Raw genomic sequence first — 21766 nt, 5'->3', positions numbered from 1 at the left:
TCTCTGGGAAGTATCACTTTGATGAGGGAGTATGTTGTCGGTTTAACCCTCAGAAATAATTGATGCTTTTAACACTAGAAAAGCTAAGACAGCTAAAAAGGGAGATACAAAGAAAAAGGTGAGATTGACTGCTGATGATTTGGTGAGTCTGCCTCAAGTACCAACTTCTCTGTGCAATGTCCATGGGATTGGTCCCAATTTTGTTGTTGATGTAGGGCGCTATCGCCACTTTGATGCTGCGAATAAACGAGAGTAATATTAAGTTAGGTTATAGGTACACGCCGCAAAAAAGGAAAAAGGTTATAGGTACATGTTACTTAGTGTTAAAAGTCTGACATTGGTTGTGAGGTGGCCCGAAAATATGTTTATAAGTAGAAGCAATTCTCACTGCCGGTTTGTAACGTTTAACTAGGCCCAGTACAAAATTCTATTACTTAGCTAACAGTACATGGATTATTAAAGTTCATGATCTGAAGGTCTGATAGAAAATAATAAAACAAAATAAAAGGCATGACTGATCTAATAGGTGCCTCAAAAAAACACTCGATTTCCATTGGAGAAACATGGATTCCACCACGAGGATCAGATGCGAGATTTTGGATGAATGACAAAGAAACTTGACAGTATGAATGAAATTCTTTGATTATGAAAGATTTAGGTAAGCAAAAAGAGGCTACCTTGCAGGAAGTTCTAAGAATGTTAGAAATAGTTAAATGCGTGATCAAAGGCATCTTGATGTTCATTTGGTGAAACCTGAACATGAAAAAGGGGAGTCAAACAGAAGGCAGTGTGATTAGAATGGAAGAAAAAACCTAAGAAATATGAAAAATCAAGGGATCTTAGTCTGCACAGTTTTGTGGGTGATATTAAAATAGCACCTATAGAGTCAATATAACTTAAAAGGAATTTGAACAAATCGCTATTGTTCCGTGATATGCTATGTAGTACAAATGTTGTCACATAAATAATTGCTATAGAGGCACTATAGTACTGTTGCATAACACAATTTAAACAAAACACTATATTATGCAGTCCACAATTGGCAACATTGTTTTTTTTTTTTCAAAATAAAATGGTTTTTGATTGATCCCAATATACTCAATTGACTCCTACAGCTAATCCCCCCCAAATAAAACAAAAATTTGGCTGAAATTTCTATATTGCTTCCGCACCACTAACAGAATTATCATGGGGAAGCCATGATGTGATTGTTGCATTCTTAGCATGCATGCATACTCAAAAAAGGAAGGGAATAGATTCTCTCAAGTGTGATTTACACTTGAGAGAGTAAAGTGTAATATAACATCATCTAAATTCATTTTCTCTAAATTTTTGTATGTTTCTCTCTCTTGATCAATGGTAACAAACCACACTTTATTCTCTCAAGTGTAAATTACACTTGAGAGAATCCATTCCCAAACTGGAAGAAGGTTAAATGGTTGTGCATATCGGTAAAACTCAGAACCACATAATATTACCAATACTTATCACTTATCAATTAATCCAAAATCATGAAAATCTCTAACTTTATTAACAAGCAAGGCAAGTTTAAATGTGAATATATAGTCAAATTTCTGCAAACTATATTTATAAGTTCATCTAAAAACAGCAAATAATTCGGCCCGTTTATAATAAATCTCAGCGGGCAACTAGATAAACACATTTTGGAGACTAGAAATATTGCAATTTTACACGAATAGCGCTTAAAAAATTTAAGAATAAAGACACATTCTAGTTCTTGAGAAGTTAGCTTGAAATTGGACATCGGTACGATCAACATAAGTTTCAACCAGCTGCCAGCAAAATGAACATAGTACATATTAACCAGAGAGGAGAAAACAAAGAGAACCTACACTTGTTATGCTTGTGTAGGGGCTTTGACTTGAGTAGTTGCCGTCTTTCAATCATTCTTAAAAATGGGAAAACTCAACATCCTAAGAAAGACATAATGACATTAGACACAACAATTAGGAAGCCAAATCTTAATGTTAACAAATACACTATGTTAACAAATTAACTTGCTAGTAGTTAATATTAACTTAATGTAAGTTGTGAAGTCACATACTTACCACAAATAAAGGGATGTTAATTATTTATTTGGTCACACTAACTGCTGATTCATTCCTCCCTAAGCAAAACAACAGCATGTTATTAGATAAGGAATGAAATAATCAACAAATCACACCTATTAATTTAAATTGTAAGAGGACTCTTTTAAAATCAAAGAAGTCAAACGTATTTAATTTGGATTAATAGAGATAGATAGTTTCAACCATACCCGCAAATCGAACTTATTGATCTTCCCCCGCTGGATGCAGAGACGTCACCTTTGGGCAATCTTTGATATCTAACACTTGCAGTGATTTTGCCCATTCAGGTATAGATGTAAGGTTGACACATTCTCTGATTCTTAGAGTGTGCAAAGAGGTAATGTGCTGAAGTCCCTCAGGCAAATATTTCATTTTTGGAATTTCTTTAAAAGTCAACACTCTGAGATTTGGGAGTTCTTTCCATTTCATGCTGTAACTACCATCTTCATCATTGCACGGATCAAACTCATTGCAAAGTATAATACTCAAATCACACACTTTAGTGAGATGTGGAAGGACTCCACTTAGAGATTTCAAATTAAGTATATCTTCTACAACAAGAAACTCCACTTTGGATTGGGTGGAGTACTATTTGTACTTTTTCTTTAGAAGTGGATTGAGTACCACTTGTACTTTTTTCCAATTCGTTTTATATTTATAAATATCATTTTGCCGTTCAAAAAAAAAAAAAAAAAACTCCACTTTGGAATGAGTGACTGCTTGCTGTAGTACGTATCTTTGCTGTGACTTCCTTAAGGTATATGTTCTTGATATCTATGTGCTGCGGAATGGAAAACAAATGTGATTTCTTATTTAAGTATTCCATGGTTTTCTCTATTGTTGTTTTCTTATTTATGAGTTATAATATGTAGGCTGTGATAGAGAAAACAAATGTGAATCCAAGTGAAGTAGGAGACATAGTTGTTGCCACAGTTTTAGGACCAGGATCCGAAAGAGCAATTGAGTGCAGAATGGCTGCATTTTATGCTGGTTTCCCAGGTAAATTTTCCATTCCCTATTCATTCATCAACGATAACAAGCACATGATATATACGAATTGTTGAGTGACTTAACTAAAAGTAGTGTGTGTGAGTGTCGTAAACCCTGGAATACTAATGATGAAAAAATTGATTTAATGCTTAAAATTAGTATGTTCTTTTAGCTTAATTTTCAATACATGATTGATTGATCCAGAGACTGTGCCACTTCGAACTGTCAATAGACAATGTTCATCCGGACATCAAGCAGTTTCTGATGTCGCTGCTTACATAAAAGCTGGGTTCTATGACATTGGTAAGAAAAGAAGCTTATTGTGTAGTAGCAGTGGAGTCTGTTGAAAGACAAATTCCAAATGCTGCCTTTGTCGAGTAGCTCTATTAAGTTGATAATATGTCAAATTAAGTGACCCGTGACTTATCCACGTTGATGCCATGTCACGCAAAATTCTAAAAGTTTTATACCGGTTAAAAACTTAAGTTCTTATGTGTATCAAAATTCCGTCTCAAAATCCTATAACCAATTAGCACAAATGAAGAGTCTACGCATAAAAATTCAAGTTTTTAACCAAAATGAAACTTGTGCTTAGGATTTTGAATGACGTGGCATCAACTTAAATTTATGATTTTTGTAGAAAATAAATTTTGATCTTAAGTAGTTCATCACTTCATTCATCTATATTGTTTTCATTTTTCATATTGAACTTTTTTCATAATTTGTTTTACTATTTTGTAGCTTATTGTGTAGTAGCAGTGGAGTCTGTTGAAAGACAAATTCCAATTGCTTTTCTTGAACGGATTAAGGATGATTTTAACAAAAGATATGGTGGAGGAAGAGCTACAACAGCAACTACTAGAAGTCTTAACAAAGATTTTGGGTACTTAATTATATGATTAAACAGCCATTTTGGGTTTTGAAATTGTAAATTTCTAGTAATTTGGCGCTCTAAATATACAAAATATCATATCATATTACTCCTCGAATTTTTTTTAAGGTCAAACAAAGTAGCTGCCTCTGTCGAGTACCCGAGTATCTTTTTTAAGTTGATAATATGTCAAATTAAATGACCCGTGACTTATCCACGTTGATGCCATGTCACACAAAATTCTAACTATAAGTTTTATATATCGATCGGTTAAAAACTTAAAAAGCTTTTATATGTGTATTGGACTTCCGTCACCAAATCCTATAACCAATTAACACTAATGAGGAGTCTACGCATAAAAATTCAAATTTTTAACCAAAACGAAACTTGCGCTTAGGATTTTGTATGACGTGGCATCAACTTGAACAAGCCACAATGTCAGGATGAAATAAAGCTACTTGATGGAGGCAACATTTTGACTGACATTAGATAATTTATAGAGTAATTTGATATTTCGTAAATTTGGAGTCCTAAACTGGCTATACAAAATATTCATATACTTGTTATTAGTCTCTAATACTTATGATATATATGCTTTAGACCAAAGTTGAAGCAGCATATGCAATATTGTGTTGAACATCCAGAGGAAGTTAGCAAGCTTGCTAAAGTGAAAGCTCAAGTTTCTGAAGTCAAAGGAGTTATGATGGAAAATATTGACAAGGTAGTGATGAACTTCATATTGATACTATATCAATTATGTAGTATCGTTACTTTATATCGAAGACCTATTTTGTGTCTACGTGTCTGTGTCAGTATCATGTTTGTTGTCTGTGTATATATCCGTGCTTCAATTAACGATATCTTATATATTAACGATATCTTATATATGTGCAGGTTATTGACAGGGGAGAAAAAATTGAGGTTTTGGTGGATAAAACAGAGAACCTTCGTTCTCAGGTTAGATGCTTAATTTACGATGACAATGTATACGATTAAACTCCAAAGAGAAACTCTTAAAAAAGAAAATTCCATTGTCCATTTTCTTTCGGTTTTTTGGTAATAGAATACTTTCAATACCCTTAAAGAAAAATGGTATGATTTTGCAGGCACAAGATTTCAGGCAGCAAGGAACACAGTTGAGGAGAAAAATGTGGTATCAGAATATGAAGATCAAGCTCATAGTTCTTGCTATCATAATTGCATTGATTCTCATTATTGTTCTATCTGTGTGTCATGGTTTCAGTTGTTAAAAATTCTCATTTATCTAGAATTGTCACTATATATTGGATTGTTTTGTAATATATTATAGTCTCATACTTTATGATTTGTTTATTAGACATTCAATTGTTTCATGTAAAAAAATGGTTAGGAAGAGAAATGAATAAAGTGTGTTAGGGTGATTCTTGTTTTTCATTTTCATTGTTCCTCCTCTATAAATTGCATTAATGTTTCATTTATGGAATTGTATGGCATTTTGAATAACCTTATTCTGTAGAATTAATTGGGACTCACCGATTATTAGTTGGTCTAGTGGTAATTGGTGCTGACCTTGGTAAGGATTGTTTGTGTTTTGACATCCTAGTTTTTTTTTTTTGGTTTACCATGATATTGGTAGGAAGTTTCCACCGCTATTAGTGATGACTAATCTCTGTTGGGGAACCTGTGAGGCACACGAGATGGGTTCTTCGCTCACAACCAAATTTTCTCCATACACATAAGCCAGTAATCGAACCTCTGACCACATGCTTAAGTGGACCAAATCCCTTACCACTTGAACCAGTTCATTGTTGGTTTTGGCGTTCTAGTTTTATTTTAACTCAAACAAGTTTAAGGCATTTCATTAAATAAGTTGGCTATTTCATTATAGACCATTTCAAATAAAACATAGTTTCTCCTTTTCTTCATAGCCGCCACCCCCACCTTAACCTAGTTTTTTTTTTTTTCTTGATCTACCAAGGAGGGGTGGTTTTAGGGTCAATTTTTGACCCAAAATCACCCCTCATAATTGTTTTTCCTTTACTTTTTATTTAAATAAGTGATCTTTACATTGATCAAGTTTTTCTTTTGTGTTTTCTTTTTTGTGATTTCGCCGTCTGAGTGCGGCGTTGTGTTGTTCGTCGTCTTGTGCGACGTTTTTGTTGTCCCTTATTGTTGCGGTATTCATTTGATTTCTATTGAAAAGATCGGCTTCAGTCAATTACAGATTCAACCAATGATTTGGGCTTCAACGCTGCAGATCCGGAGGCATGGATACTTCGGTGACTTTAACTTTATCATATTATTTGTTGTAGGCATTTTGCCGTTGTATGCTATTAACTCGGATGCTGTGAGTTTTGTTCGCAGATTCATCCTTTATGTTTTTAGCGATGTTGATTATGTGGTTGTATTTGATGTAATCTATCAATTTGAATGAATGAATATCATTTTGTTATTGTCAAAAAAAAATTAAATAAGTTTTTTTTTTGTCTCAAGTCTCCGTAAATTTATCTCAATTAGAAGAAATATTGCATTATAAAGTGTGAATATATAATCAAATTTCTGCAAACCATATTTATAAATTAGCTAAAAACAACAAATAATTCAGCCCCTTTATAATAAATCTCATAGGGTATAACTAGGTAAACACATTTGGGAGACTAGAAAAATTGCAATTTTACACGAATAGTGCTTAAAAAATAAGAATAAAGACACATTCTAGTTCTTGAGAAGTTAGCTTGAAATGAGACATCAGCATAAGTTTCAACCTGCCAGCAAAAATGAACATAAAATACACAATTGTTAACAAATTAATCATATGTACATATTATTATCATGATGAAAAATAACATTAAATACACAATATTGTTAACTAGCTAGGTAATTAATATTAACTTAATGTAAGTTAGGAAGTCACGTGCTTACCTCAAAGAAAGGGATGTCAATTATTTATTTGGTACATTCCTCCCTAAGCAAGCTTCCATTATAACTTCATATGGCAAAACAAACAACATATTATTAGATAAGGAATGGAATAACCAACAAATAAAACCAATTAATTTTAGATTAATAGAAAATGACAGTTTATACCATACCTCAGTTGATGATGGAGCCTGGCTTTGTCCCCTGCAGGGAACATGATAAATCAAAAATTGAACCTATTGATCCTCCACCGCTGCAGGCGGAGACGTCACCATCGGGCATTGTTCGATATATAACCCTTGCAGTGATGTTGCCCATTCAGGTATAGATGTAAGGTTGACACATTTCTTGATTCTTAGAGTTTGTAAAGTGGTAATGTGCTGAAGCCCCTCAGGCAAATATTTCATTTTTGGGATTCCATCAAAAGTCAACACTCTGAGGTTTGTGAGTTCTTTCCATTTCATGCTGTAACAACCATCTTCATCATTGCACGGATCAAACTCCGTGCAATCCACGATAGTTAATCTAAACAATGTAGTCAGATGTTGAAGGACTCCACTTAGAGATTTAAAATTAAGTATATTATTTAAATCAAGAAACTCCACATTGGAATGAGTGACTGCTTGTTGTAATATCTTTGATGTGACATCACTAAGGAGCATTTTCTTGATATCTGTGTGCTGTGGAATGGAAATTAGATTATGACAATCATAAATCCATAACATTTCAAGACTCTTAAACTGATGACAACAACCCTTTGACATTTCTTCTTCACTACACCTACACCATCCTTTAAGATTGTGTAATTGATAAAGATCAATCTGTGTGAGTGATGCACAGAATGTTGATGATGAATTATCACCATTGTTGTTGTCGTTGACTACCCACTCTAGGGACGGCAAATCTCCCAACGTGATTTTTTTGACATGCAACAATGCAAGTTCGAGATATTGAAATCTTGGGCATTTGTATACACACAATGCATCCAAATTTGTAGATAAATTGAATGTCACACCACCAAATCCAGTTAATGCTATGGACGTGATATTGGAGTGCATAACTATGTCATGTAGGATTATATCATCTTTTTCCAAGTCATTCACATCACAAACAATTTGTGAATTCCATGAATTCCATTCTAATCTCAACTGATGAAGATGTGGCTTCCCCATTAAATTGATGTCCTTAGCTTCTGTAGGACAATGCCTCAAGCATTCCAAGCCTCTTATCTCTAGTTCTCCTCTCAAATTATTTAACCCTCTTAGCTCACGAGCTTTGGCACTGTCTTTGGAAGTCGCATCTAACACAAATAGTGTCAGTGTTTGAAGATTAGTCATTTTTCCTATTCCACGTGGCATACAAGTTAATCTATAGCATTCATCCAACTCAAGATGTCGAAGACTTACCAACTTCCAAAGATCTTTGGGCAACTCTCTCAACCTATAACAATGATTGAGTAAAAGAGTCTCCAAATTAATTAATTCAGTTATAGACCTTGGGAGCTCTTCAATCCGATTACGTGAAAGGTCAAGATACCTTAAATGTTTCATCCTACCAATACAAGATGGAATCTTCATTGACTCTGTGCAGTTGAGATTTAGCACACGAAACCGTCTAAAACTTGACAAGATGGAATTACAAGCAGACACTTGTATTTCATAATTGCCAGCATAATGTAGTGGTAATAAAAATGTCCTTAGTTTGTAAGCCTTGAGAAGAGAAGTTGGAACTTGCCATTTAGAATCCAATTTAAAGCTAAAAGAGACATGACGGGTTTTTATGTCAACATCATGTTGCCCCGTTTCATTAATTAAAAAATAGTCACTTTTTGAAATAAAACTTGCCAGATCATGCACAATATCATGCATTTGGAAACATACCAGCTTGCCTTCAAATCGTTTGGTGATATTTTGAAAGAGAGAGTTATGAACAAAATCCATGAAGTACTTTTCACCAATATCTTCTAAACTTCTATTTTCATCTGATGACTGAACAAATCCTTGTGCAATCCAAAGTCGAATCAGCATTTGCTTCTCAATTAAATAATCTTTTGGAAACAAAGAACAAAATGCAAAACACTTTTTCAAATGAAAGGGTAGATGATCATAACTTAGTTTGATAAGTTGAAAAATTTTATTGCCACCTTGTTCATCAATTTTCACAAGATCTTTGTTCTTGAAAGTTGACCAATCCTCCATGGTTAACATTAGGCATCCAATGATTCTAATGGCGAGAGGAACACCTGAGCATTTTTTCACAATTTCCTTGCCAATTGACACCAAATTCTCATTCTCTAGATCCTTTTCATTCTCAAAAGCTAGTTGACTGAATAATCTCCAAGATTGTTTTTCATCAAGACCCTTTAAAAAGAAGATTGAAGATGAACGACATACCTTGGCTACCTTCTCACTTCTCGTGGTGATAATTATTTTACTTCCTTTTGCTCCGTCTTTCAGTAGTGTCATCAATTGAAGCCAAAGATCACCATCCTCATTCCAAATGTCATCCAAGACAAGCAGATATCTCTTGCCCTCAACTTTTTCGCGAAGCTCCGGCTGCACTTTATTCATCTCAACAATATTAGTTTTTGATCCGATGATCTTTGCAGCAATACCTTTTACAACGAAAGGATTAGAAACAACCACCCATTCCTTCAACTCAAAATGTTGTTGCACTTTTTTGTTGTTGTATATAAGGTGAGCAAGCGTAGTCTTTCCAAGTCCTCCAAGTCCAGTTATGGAAATAACTGAAACATTGTTTTTCACATTGATGCTGGTGTCAAACAATAACTCTAGCAACTCTTTCTCCTCCTCCTTTCTTCCGATGACTTGTTCCTCACCAACAAAGGGGAGAGTTTCTCTTCGTTTCAAAACTCGTGGCTCAGGAGTGCGATTAGTAAAATTAAAAGTTCTTTTACCAACATCAAGGTCCTTGATTTTCTTACCAAGTTCCTTAATTTTCCCAGCCATTTTGAATGAATAGAAAAGTTGGTTAGAAGATGAGAAGAAGATGCGAAACTTCTTAGCCTTCTTGTCACTGGTCATGACCTGTCGCCTTATCTCTTCAGTGTTGAAGTCATCAAGCAAGTCTTCAGCATCTTCAAGAGCATCTTTGAGCTTTTCCAACCAAAGTTGAACTTGATTGTTGCTCTGCTGCTCCTCTGCATCCAAAACCACAGCCTTGATCTCAGACATTTTTTCCACCAGCTTTTCAAGATCATCTCTCATGTTCCAGCTCTCAACAGCCATAGTACCCAGCTTCCCGATCAGCTTCTCAATCGTGTTAAACAATAAACCATCAGCCATTTTTCTCACAAATGAATAAGGTGCACAAGATTTTGGGAGATTGAATTCACACAGGATAAGTTTTCAGAGGGGGTAGTGTTCTTTAAGGATAATACTGTATGATTCAGTTCATTAATAAATAAAAGTAATATAGCAATAATTGTGATCGATGGACAAAAAAGCACATGCTAGTAAAAGCAAACGCTACAGACTTTATGGCCAAAATTTCAGATCATAAATGTTATAGCAACCACGTGTTTCTTGAGATTGTATGGTACAAAATGTCTCCATTATCCGTTACATTTTTTATTCTTAATTTTTTTAATAAAACAAAGATAAATAAGCAGAGACACTAGGTGCAACCAAAACTTGTAGCGGCACCAACAATCATCAATTGGATTGATTATGAATCTCATTTCGTTGTTTTTGCTTTGGAATTCTGCTTAAAATTTAACATATTCAACTTAATAATTTTTTTTTTCATAATTATATTCAATATTTTGTGAGGACCATGATTAGCTGTGGAAACCTTGTACTTATTGCTATTTGATGGGAAACTAGCTTGTACATATTTTTTTTTTTTTTTAAGCGGGACATTTCATTTATAATAACTAGGGGTAAACCCGTGCGTTGCACGGGTTCGATTAAATATATAATTAAAATATTTTTATAAATGAAAAATAATAATTGTTATAAATATAATAATATTATATAGTTAAATAATAGATATTAAAATAGCTTATTTAACTTATCTTCAATGTATTATTGGTCGTAAAATAAATTATAACATTTAACTTCAAAACTTTTGCATAGGTCATATACATTCAAATGATTTCTAATGTAGTTGAGACATACATTTTTTTTTTTACAAAACATACCAAATCCATGGTTTAAATAGAAGGAAAACTTCCGATCAAATTGACGTGCCCCACAATCATCACACTGCAATGACCACATTTATTCCACAAATCAATATTTAAACTTCAGTCCACAAAAAGGTGAAAAATGGATATTGAAAATAGAATAACACACACACACACACACACATATATATATATATATATATATATATATATATATATATATATATATATATATATATATATATATATATATATATATATATATATGAGTCAGGATCCGTTGACACCAACTAGTTTGACACCAAATGTTACACCTCTCAATAACGTTTTAACCGATATAAATTTTATAAAATCCACCGTTGGATTGAAAGTTTACATCATATAGATCATTTGTGTAAAATTTCAAATAAATCCAAAATCATTTGATATGTTATTGAGATACATCAAAATTAACGGTTTTTGTATTTTTTTAAATGCCGTTAATCTTTATGTGTCTCAATAGCATATCAAATGATTTTGGATTTGTTTGAAATTTTACACAAATGATCTATATGATGTAAACTTTCAATCCAACGGTGGATTTTATAAAATTTATATCGGTTAAAACGTTATTGAGAGGTGTAACATTTGGTGTCAAACTAGTTGGTGTCAACGGATCCTGACTCTATATATATATATATATATATATATATATATATATATATATATATATATATATATATATATATATATATACTTAAAAAGATAAAGATATATAGTGGCTGACTTAAATCCTTTACCAAAAAAATTATATTTGGGGGCCTAAAGCTAAGGCTTGGGCCGCTTTACCCTTGGGTCGGCCCGTGTCTACAAATAAATAAAAAAGTTGTTTAGAAATGATATTTTTCATTGATTTATATCGTAGTTTTTTTTATATTTTAATGTAATAGATCACTTATAATATTTTATAAATTTGAAAAGATGCATTATATTTTATTTTAATAGTGTAATCGTAGCTTTCTTTATATTAGTTGCAATTGTATAGTAAAATGTGGCCTTGCTTTTTATTTTTGATGTAACCCTTATTTATTTCAATAGAGTTGGAGGCAAGCATATATAAATACTTTTATTTACCGCGTGATCTCGTTTTTTGAAAATTACATATCGAATAGCGTAACTGTTTATTTCCTTCTATGCAATTCAAGTTATCAAGTAGCTTTTCTACTTACTTCCCTCTCGTTATTTTGAAGTTTCTTCTCACATATTGACTTGGTGGAATTTTATCCAGACTTTATTATTCCCAATTTTTTTAGTCTATTGTTTTTTTACATTTTTTTTGGTTGGTCATTTTTTTTAGTATGACAGTTTTTTCAACACCCTCCACCTGTTCGATAGTACAAAGATTAAGAAATACTATTCTTCTTTTTTTAGTTTGCATGATATTATAAGAATTTAACATTCAACATGTCATCTTATTCTTAAGACTATCTCACTATGTACTCACTCATAACTATAATATCTTATCTCCTAAATATTATTATGCTTAGAGAGTGTATTGGATTGAGATTTCAAAAGACTATTTTGGCAAAAGAAAATCTTGAAGATTTTAAAAGACTTTGTGAGATTATATTGATTTTGTAAGATTTAAAAAACTTTTTTGAACGACGTTTTACATTCAAGATTCTTAACACAAGACTCTGTGAGATTTTATAACATAGACTTTTGAGATTTCAAAGAACTTTATGGAATTTTAACATTTAAACGACTCAATAAATTCAATACAAATTTCTTCCAAAAATATAATAATCAATCAATCATTCCTTAAAAAACATCAAGGAATTAATATAAACAAATAAAATCAATGAATCAATTTTTTTTTAAAATAATCATAAAAAAGAAAAGAGAACTAAAAACTTTATCAGAAAACACTAATCATAAAAAAAAAAAGTTGCAGAATTATATATATATTTCTTGGTTACAAAATTATGTTAAAGATCAATTTTATAAGGCAGCAGAAAATCGTTTTCAATAAAAAAAAAAATCAGAAAATCGTTTTGATCAATTGAGTTTCAAAGGAATAGAAATATTATGTACGTCCCTTCCATGACAACCTTCAGGTGGAGAAAAAGAATGGTTGAGTTGCATATGTTAGGAAATTGTGGTGGTGGAGAAAAAGAATGTGGAGTGGGAGAGAACTATCAAGAAACACACAGGAAAAAAAGTCTGGAGTGAGTTTGAAATTTTTTTGATGTTTTACGTGAGATTGTTGAAAGAAAAATGTATGTGTATTTTCAACTAAAAAGTCTCACACAATCCATTAAAATCCATTCAAAGAAAGAATCCATTCAAATCTATATATTTTTGAATACCACAAGACATTTTATAAATCATGAGAAATCTTAATTGAATACCAACAGATTTCGTTGGATTGAAAAAAAAATATTGATTGTCTTAATTGAATACCACGAGATTTGTTTACATTTTATAAAAGTCTTGATTGAATACCTCAAGACATTTTTATTATAAAAAAGTCTTTTAAAATCCATTCAAATCTCAATTCAATACACCCCCCTAATTTAAATAATAAAATAGATAAATATAATATAACATTTTATATTACTTATTAAGATTTCTTTGCCTTTTATTGGTCAGAATTATTTAGCTAGTGGTTTCGTTTATCATTTTCACCATATGCTTAATTCTTTTTCTTTTCTATTTTGGTTTAATTTTATTTTTCTTAGTGAGGTTTATGCCACTATCCTCTCTTTAATTTGTTTGCATCTTTAATTTTATGTGTCTTTTTAAGCAATGAAATATCAAAATTAGTAGTTAAAATGTTGGTGTAATAAAAAAGTATAAATTGTAAAGTAGTGACTAAATTGCTACGCCACTTTTCCTTCATCAATCAAACAAAATTTAAGGTAGATAGTGAGATACTTTTAATATTTGTCTTAGAAACTAAATGAAATCTTACGATTTTTCTTAGTGACTTAAATGAGTTTATTCTAAAAGTAATAAAAAAATTAAAATACAACTTAGCTCAATTGCAAACTTGAAAACCTTCGTACCAGCCCAATCCACTAATTTGAATCCTAACCAAGATGATTAAGCATATGAAAACACCTATAACCAAGTAGAGATTAAATTCTTCCAAATTTGCTTCATACGACCAACTTGTATTACATTTCCAAATCTTCTCTATTAAAACCAAGTACCACTAAAAAAAAGTTAAGAAATTGCAGTTATATATATTTTTCATTGTCGCAATGTTATTCTTGAATATACATTTCATTGCTATATTTGAAAGAAAAAAAAAACCTATCCCAAAAACAATGAGGAAAATACATTTGAAAATAGAATTACATTTTTCCTTGAAACAATAAGATAGTGTAGTTGATTTACTCAAGAGTAGACATGACTTGATGAAATTACTACAAAGAAGGTTCGAAAACACAAAAAAGAAAAAAATAAGATTACAAAATATGAGACCATGAGCAAGTAGTGATGTGTGAGTATCAATATTTTTAAAGACCATTGTGGTAAAACATACAGTTTTTTTTATATATAATTATTGAAAGGAACTCCAACAATCATGAGGGTTAATTGTATAACATAATAATAATAATTTTGCAGTTATAGTTGCATCATATGAATACCTAAGGGTCAATCATAATTGTTTTTTATCCCTTGTAATTAATCGTTTGATTATTGATTTAACCTCTTGCAATGTGTAATAATATATTAATATGATTTATCTTGGTATTTTTAGAAAATTAGATTATATATCATATTTAATAACAATACTAAAAATTATATATATACATATAATTTATATGTACATATTTTAGTGACATATGGATATATTTTTTTTGGTTTTTACGTATGAATGTTTTATTGATCCATATATACGAATTAAGTTTTTTATTTGGGCAAGTATATGGATATTTAGGTTACTCTTAATTATTTAGTCATTTACGTTTTCTATTAATCCATATTTATCATTTTATATATGCCAAAATATAGTCTTTTGGAATTATGGGGGTTTCTTTTTCTATTCATGTATTAATCATTAGACATGAAATTTAATTTGTGGAGGATAAATTTTATTTTAGATATTTTTAATAATTAAGAGAAGTTGGTAAATTTTCATTAAAAATATGGAGTTTTTTTAGAGGTGCCACATCATCACAATGAAGGCCTAGGAGCAATTCAACATTCCTTTTACTAGTAAACTAGTAAATAAATAAAAGATAGTTTCAATATAAGGTGGACAATAATCAAAAATTTGGGGACTAACATTAAAACGTGTTGCCTGCGCAAGATCATGAGCTACTCGATTGGCTTGTCTGCTAACATAACTGATCTTACAGTTTTGACTCATATTTAATAATCTATGACACGACTCAATAATAACACCAAACTCGGTGTTGTTTCTAGACTTCTTTTTTATAGCTTGTACCACTTGGAGGCAATGTTTTAAAAACCGAACCGGACCGGCCGGTCCGACCGGTTCGACCACGAACCGGTGCCCTCGGCGGTCCGGACGACTAGCAAGAACCGCTAGTCAGTGGAACCGGTCAAAAACCGGTGTGAACCGGTATGAACCGGTGTGAACCGGTGAACCGGAAAAACCGGCCGGTTTTTCTCTCACTTAAAAAAAAAAAAAAAAAACTGATTTTTTAATTAAAAAAAACGATGGATTGAAATTGAAAGGTTAAAAAATCAAAAATCTTTCCTTTCCAACCATAGACTCAAACACGTGAAAAAATTATATGAACGGTTCAATATAAAACGGTTCAATAACGGTTGAACCGATCCGACCGGTTGACCCTTGAACCAGGTGTCACAACGGTTCGACCTCCGGTCCGGTTCTTAAAACATTGCTTGGAGGCAATCGGTTTCAATTTGAACATTTGACATATTAATATTTTGTAACCATTGAACACCAGTGCTTCCGCCTCTGCCCTCTCCTATCCCTGGTTTTTCCAGAACACCCATTTGACATATTGTTAAAAGCCAAATTTTTAACTACCCATTCTATAAGATTGGGTTAGGTAGCCCATCCTAAGTGTCTTAAGTATATTGGTCTACTAAAATGTGATTTATAATATTATTAAAATATAATTAATTTTCAATTGTTACGTACCACATAACTTTTAACAATTGCAAATACACTCATCTTCCAATTTATGTTTTGTATCTTCTCTTCCATTTTTTTTTATAATTTGTTTTAATAAACTTTCTATAATCTTAATTAAATTAATCTTGTTATTGTTTCTATATTTTTTTATAATTTGTTTTAATAAACTTTATATAATCTTTTTAATGTTTGTTTATTTTCCGTACATTTTTTTATGCATAGAGTCATATTTTTTAGATATCTTTTTGATGGTGCTTATCACTTATTGCACATAATTTTAATCACAATTGGTATACTTGCCATAGTGGTTGGAAATATTGCCTTGCACTGAAGGGTTGCGGGTTCGAATTCTAGTCAAGACAAAATTATATTTTTTTTAATAAAAATTGCAAGATAAAATGGAGGGAAAACAAATTAGGGTTTAGGGTTTGCTTGTGTATAAGGATTGGTTGTGTTTTGACATCCTAGTTTTTTTTGGTTTACCATGATATTGGTAGAAGTTTCCACCGCTGTTAGCGATGACTAATCTCCGTTGGGGAACCTGTGATCACACGAGATGGGTTGTCCACTCACAACCAAATTTTCTCCATACGCATAAGCCAGTAATCGAACCCCTGACCACATGCTTAAGTGAACCAAAACCCTTACCACTTGAACCAGTTCATTGTTGGTTTTGGCGTTCTAGTTTTATTTTAACTCAAACAAGTTTAAGGCATTTCATTAAATAAGTTTTTATTTATTTTTTTTGTCTCAAATCTCCGTGAATTTATCTCAATTAAGAGAAATATTGCATTATAAAGTGTGAATATATAATCAAATTTCTGCAAACCATATTTATAAATTAGCTAAAAACAACAAATAATTCAGCCCCTTTATAATAAATCTCATAGGGTAACTTGATAAACACATTTGGGAGACTAGAAAAAATAGCAATTTTACACGAATAGTGCTTAAAAAATTTAAGAATAAAGACACATTCTAGTTCTTGAGAAGTTAGCTTGAAATGATACATCAGTACAATCAACATAAGTTTCAACCTGCCAGCAAATATGAACATAAAATACACAATGTTAACAAATTAATCTTATGTACATATTATTATCATGATGAAAAATAACATTAAATACACAATGTTAACTAGCTAGGTAATTAATATTAACTTAATGTAAGTTAGGAAGTCACGTGCTTACCTCAAAGAAAGGGATGTCAATTATTTATTTGGTCACACTAATTGTTGATACATTCCTCCCTAAGCAAGCTTCCAATATAACTAGACAATGGAATAATCAACAAATAAAACCTATTAATTTTAGATTGAAAGTGAACTCTTTTAGAATAATAGAAAACGAAGTTTATACCATACCTCAGTTGATGATGGAGCCTGGCTTTGTCCCCTGCAGGGAACATGATAAATCGCAAATTGAACCTATTGATCTTCCACCGCTGTAGGCAGAGGCGTCACCATCGGGCATCCACGTATATATACTTGAAGTGATGTTGCCCATTCAGGTATAGATGTAAGGTTGACACAATCTATGATTCTTAGAGTTTGTAAAGTGGTAATATGCTGAAGCCCCTCAGGTAAATATTTCATTTTTGGGAGTTTATCAAAAGTCAACACTTTGAGGTTTGTGAGTTCTTTCCATTTCATGCTGTAACAACCATCTTCATCATTGCACGGATCAAACTCCTCACAATTACTGATATGCATATCACACACGCTAGTGAGATGCTGAAAGACTCCACGTAGAGATTTAAAATTAAGTATATTATTTAATTTTAGAAACTCCACTTTGGAATGAGTGACTGCTTGTTGTAATATCTTTGATGTGACATCACCAAGGTCTATTACCTTGATATCTGTGTGCTGTGGAATGGAAATTAGATTACGACAGTCATCAATCAGTAAATGATCAAGACTCTTAAACTGATGACAACAACCCTTTGACATTTCTTCTTCACTACACCTACACCATCCTTTTAGATTGGGTAAATCTTCAAGACCTATCTCTGCGAGTGATGCACAAAATGTTGATGAATTATCACCATTGTTGTTGTTGTTGTTGACTATCCACTCTAGGGACGGCAAATCCCACAACCAGATGCATTTGACATGCAATGGTGCAATTTCGAGATATTGCAATCTTGTGCAACCCTCTACAGTCAATTTATCCAAACTTGTAGATAAATTGACCAAACTAGACATTGTCACACCACCAAATCCCCTTATTTTCAAGGACGTGATATTGGAGTGCATAACTATGTCATGTAGGATTATATCATCTTTATCCAAGTCATTCACATCACCAACAATTTCTTCATAATTCCAATTTAATGATAACCGATGAAGATGTGGCTTCCCCATTAAATTGATGTCCTTAGCTTCTGTAGGACAATGCCTCAAGCATTGCAAGCCTGTTATCTTTAGTTCTCCCCTCAAATTATTTAATCCTCTTAGCTCACTAGCTCTGGCACTGTCTTTGGAAGTCGCATCTAACACAAATAGTGTCAGTGTTTGAAGATTAGTCATTTTTCCTATTCCACGTGGCATATAAGTTAAGCTACTGCAACCATTCAACTCAAGATGTCGAAGACTTACCAACTTCCAAAGATCTTTGGGCAACTCTCTCAAACTTTCACAATAATTGAGTAAAAGAGTCTCCAAATTAATTAATTCAGTTATAGACCTTGGGAGCTCTTCAACTTTAATACTAAAAGTAAGGTCAAGATACCTTAGATGTTTCATCCTACCAATACAAGATGGAATCTTCATTGACACTGTGCAATTAAGATGCAACACACGAAACCGACTAAAACTTGACAAGATGGAAATACAAGCATGCGCAGACATTTCCATTGAAGATTCATAATAATAAATTGTATGAAGTGGCAATAAAAATGTCCTTAGTTTGTAAGCATTGAGAAGAGAAGTTGGAACCTTCCATGAAGAATCCAATTTAAAGCCAAAAGAGACATGACGATTTTTTTTGTCAACATGTTGCCCCCTTTCTTTAACTAAAAGATATTCACTTCTTGAAATAACACTTGCCAGATCATGCACAATATCATGCATTTGGAAATGTACCTTGCCATCAAATCGTTTGGTGATATTTTGAAAGAAAGACTTATGAACAAAATCCATGAAGTACTTTTCACCAATATCTTCTAAACTTATATTTTCATCTGATGACTGAACAAATCCTTGTGCAATCCAAAGGCGAATCAGCATTTGCTTCTCAATTTCAAAATCTTGTGGAAACAAAGAACAAAAAGCAAAACAGTTTTTCAAATGAAAGGGTAGGTGATCATAACTTAGTTTGATAAGTTGAAAAATTTTATGGCCACCTTGTTCATCAATTTTCACAAGATCTTTGTTCTTGAAAGTTGACCAATCCTCCATGGTTAACATTAGGCATCCAATGATTCTAATGGCGAGAGGAACACCTGAGCATTTTTTCACAATTTCCTTGCCAATTGACACCAAATTCTCATTCTCTAGATCCTTTTCATTCTCAAAAGCTAGTTGGCTGAATAATCTCCAAGATTGTTTTTCATCAAGACCCTTTAAAAAGAAGATTGAAGATGAACGACATACCTTGGCTACCATCTCACTTCTCGTGGTGATAATTATTTTACTTCCTTTTGCTCCGTCTTTCAGTAGTGTCATCAATTGAAGCCAAAGATCACCATCCTCATTCCAAATGTCATCCAAGACAAGCAGATATCTCTTGCCCTCAACTTTTTCGCGAAGCTCCAGCTGCACTTTATCCATCTCAACAATATTAGTTTTTGATCCGATGATCTTTGCAGCAATACCTTTTACATCAAAATCATCAGAAACACACACCCATTTCTTCAATTCAAAGTGTTGTTGCACTTGTTTGTCGTTGTATACATGTTGAGCAAGCGTAGTCTTTCCAAGTCCTCCAACTCCAATTATGGAAATAACTGAAACATTGTCTTTCACATTGATGCTGTTGTCAAACAACAACTCTAGCAACTCTTTCTTCTCCTCCTCTCTTCCGATGACTTCTTCCTCACGAACAAAGGAATGAGTTTCTCTTTGTTTCAAAACTCGTCGCTCAGGAGTACGATTTGTAAAGTTAAAAGTTCTTTTACCAACATTAAGGTCCTGAATTATCTTACCAAGTTCCTTAATTTTCCCAGCCATTTTGAATGAATAGAAAATTTGGTTAGAAGATGAGAAGAAGATGCGAAACTTCTTAGCCTTCTTGTCACTGGTCATCACCTGTCGCCTTAACTCTTCAGTGTTGAAGTCATCAAGCAAGTCATCTGCATCATCAAGAGCATCTTTGAGCTTTTCCAACCAAAGTTGAACTTGATGGCTGTTGCTCTGCTGCTCCTCTGCATCCAAAACCACAGCCTTGATCTCAGACATGTTTTCCACCAGCTTTTCAAGATCATCTCTCATGTTCCAGGTCTCCACAGCCATAGAACCCAGCTTCCCGATCAGCTTCTCAATCGTGTTAAACAACAAACCTTCAGCCATTTTTGTCACAAGTGAATTCAGACAGGTACAAGTTTTCAGAGTGTTTTGTTAAGAGATATCAGATCTAGTTTGCAAAGATGTAATGTAAGGTCAAAGCATTTGTTCTTCTTTTGTTTAAGAATTTAATGATTGTTTATTCATATTTTTTTATTAGTAATGACGGATGATAAATACAACAGGAATGTTTTGTTTATTAGGAGAGCTGAGTCTTCCCTCAATAAACGTGGTTGATGCCATCATAGTTGATAAGAACCAAAAAGAAGGTAGATATAAGTAGAAAAAAAATATGTGATATCCTCCCATAAATTTTATATAAATGTGGTTGATGCCATCATAGTTGTGATTACAAAAATTTCAATAAACATTATATTAAATTATGACATTTATATAGTTGTAACTAATATCATATCATGAAAAAAATAAATACATAGTTGAAGTCTTCAGTATTCAGTAAATTTCATTGAAGACTCGGTTGATTAATTTGTTATCATTTATTTATTAACATATATGGTTAAAAGTTTGATTTCTTCTGCTTAATTTGTTCAATTAGTCATGAAAATTATATGAGAATTGTGAATTGGAATGTCAATTGAAATGGTATGACTTTGCAGGCACATGTCGGACACAGGACAAGCCCTGTATAATAGGTGTCCTGTGCTATCATGGTAGAAGCTTTACTGGTTGTGCAGATTGGTAAAACAGGAACCACACAATATTACCAATAGTTATCACTTATCAACGACACCAAAATCATGAAAAACTCTAACTTTTCTAACAAGCAATGGAGGTAAAATGTGAATATGTAATCAAATTTCTGCAAACCATATTTATAAATTCAGCTAGAAACAAGAAATAATTCAGAACCCTTATAATAAACCTCAGAGGGTAATTAGATAAACACATTTAGGAGACTAGCTAAATTGAAATATTATACGAGAGGCACTTAAAAAATGTAAGAGTAGAGACACCAGCGGGTGGCTTGCACACATGTGCGGCATGTGCGACGGCATCGAGCTTCAAAATTTTGAGGGCCTCAACTCAAAATTTTGAGGTTCTATAATATTACTTATATATTATTTATATCTATAAAATAGCATATCTATATTAATAGATTAATTTTTAGGCCCTAAAATAATACTAG

General features: G+C 32.5%; 3 protein-coding genes and 1 long non-coding RNA gene across 6 annotated transcripts; 1 reads left to right on the top strand and 3 right to left on the bottom strand.

Moving 5' to 3' along the window:
• Nucleotides 1-1628: 1628 nt before the first annotated feature.
• On the bottom strand, nucleotides 1629-2926 carry LOC123921832. The gene is made up of 3 exons (XR_006814187.1): nucleotides 2279-2926; nucleotides 1854-2128; nucleotides 1629-1793 (listed from the first exon to the last, which is right to left on the bottom strand). It is a non-coding gene; the product is annotated as an uncharacterized LOC123921832 (long non-coding RNA).
• Nucleotides 2927-3520: 594 nt separating this feature from the next.
• LOC123922062 (vesicle-associated membrane protein 722-like) lies at nucleotides 3521-5370 on the top strand. Its single transcript, XM_045974806.1, has 5 exons — nucleotides 3521-3552; nucleotides 3790-3963; nucleotides 4552-4672; nucleotides 4846-4908; nucleotides 5058-5370. Exons 1-5 carry the CDS (start codon nucleotides 3521-3523, stop codon nucleotides 5199-5201), a joined length of 534 nt encoding a protein of 177 aa, XP_045830762.1. The 3' UTR covers nucleotides 5202-5370.
• Nucleotides 5371-6514: 1144 nt separating this feature from the next.
• LOC123921827 (disease resistance protein RGA2-like) lies at nucleotides 6515-10594 on the bottom strand. The gene is made up of 3 exons (XM_045974517.1): nucleotides 7023-10594; nucleotides 6853-6916; nucleotides 6515-6695 (listed from the first exon to the last, which is right to left on the bottom strand). Exon 1 carries the CDS (start codon nucleotides 10152-10154, stop codon nucleotides 7086-7088), a length of 3069 nt encoding a protein of 1022 aa, XP_045830473.1. The 5' UTR covers nucleotides 10155-10594; the 3' UTR covers nucleotides 6515-6695; nucleotides 6853-6916; nucleotides 7023-7085.
• A 6339-nt stretch (nucleotides 10595-16933) lies between these two features.
• Nucleotides 16934-21375, bottom strand: LOC123921826 (disease resistance protein RGA2-like). Of its 3 annotated transcripts, XM_045974516.1 has the most exons (4): nucleotides 17644-21375; nucleotides 17479-17588; nucleotides 17306-17385; nucleotides 16934-17152 (listed from the first exon to the last, which is right to left on the bottom strand). In XM_045974516.1, the coding sequence occupies exons 1-2, from the start codon at nucleotides 20623-20625 to the stop codon at nucleotides 17574-17576; spliced, it is 2997 nt and encodes a 998-aa protein (XP_045830472.1). In that variant the 5' UTR covers nucleotides 20626-21375; the 3' UTR covers nucleotides 16934-17152; nucleotides 17306-17385; nucleotides 17479-17573. The 3 variants fall into 3 exon arrangements, with proteins under 3 accessions (XP_045830472.1, XP_045830470.1, XP_045830469.1); XM_045974514.1 differs by having other exon boundaries at nucleotides 17306-17390; nucleotides 17479-21375; XM_045974513.1 differs by having other exon boundaries at nucleotides 17479-21374.
• Between the last annotated feature and the right edge of the window lie 391 nt (nucleotides 21376-21766).

The sequence above is a fragment of the Trifolium pratense genome, linkage group LG4, assembly GCF_020283565.1.
Source record: "Trifolium pratense cultivar HEN17-A07 linkage group LG4, ARS_RC_1.1, whole genome shotgun sequence".
In the NCBI taxonomy this organism is placed as follows: domain Eukaryota; kingdom Viridiplantae; phylum Streptophyta; class Magnoliopsida; order Fabales; family Fabaceae; genus Trifolium; species Trifolium pratense.
Note: the sequence above shows the minus strand (reverse complement) of the source record. Positions and strands in the feature narration are given on the sequence as shown.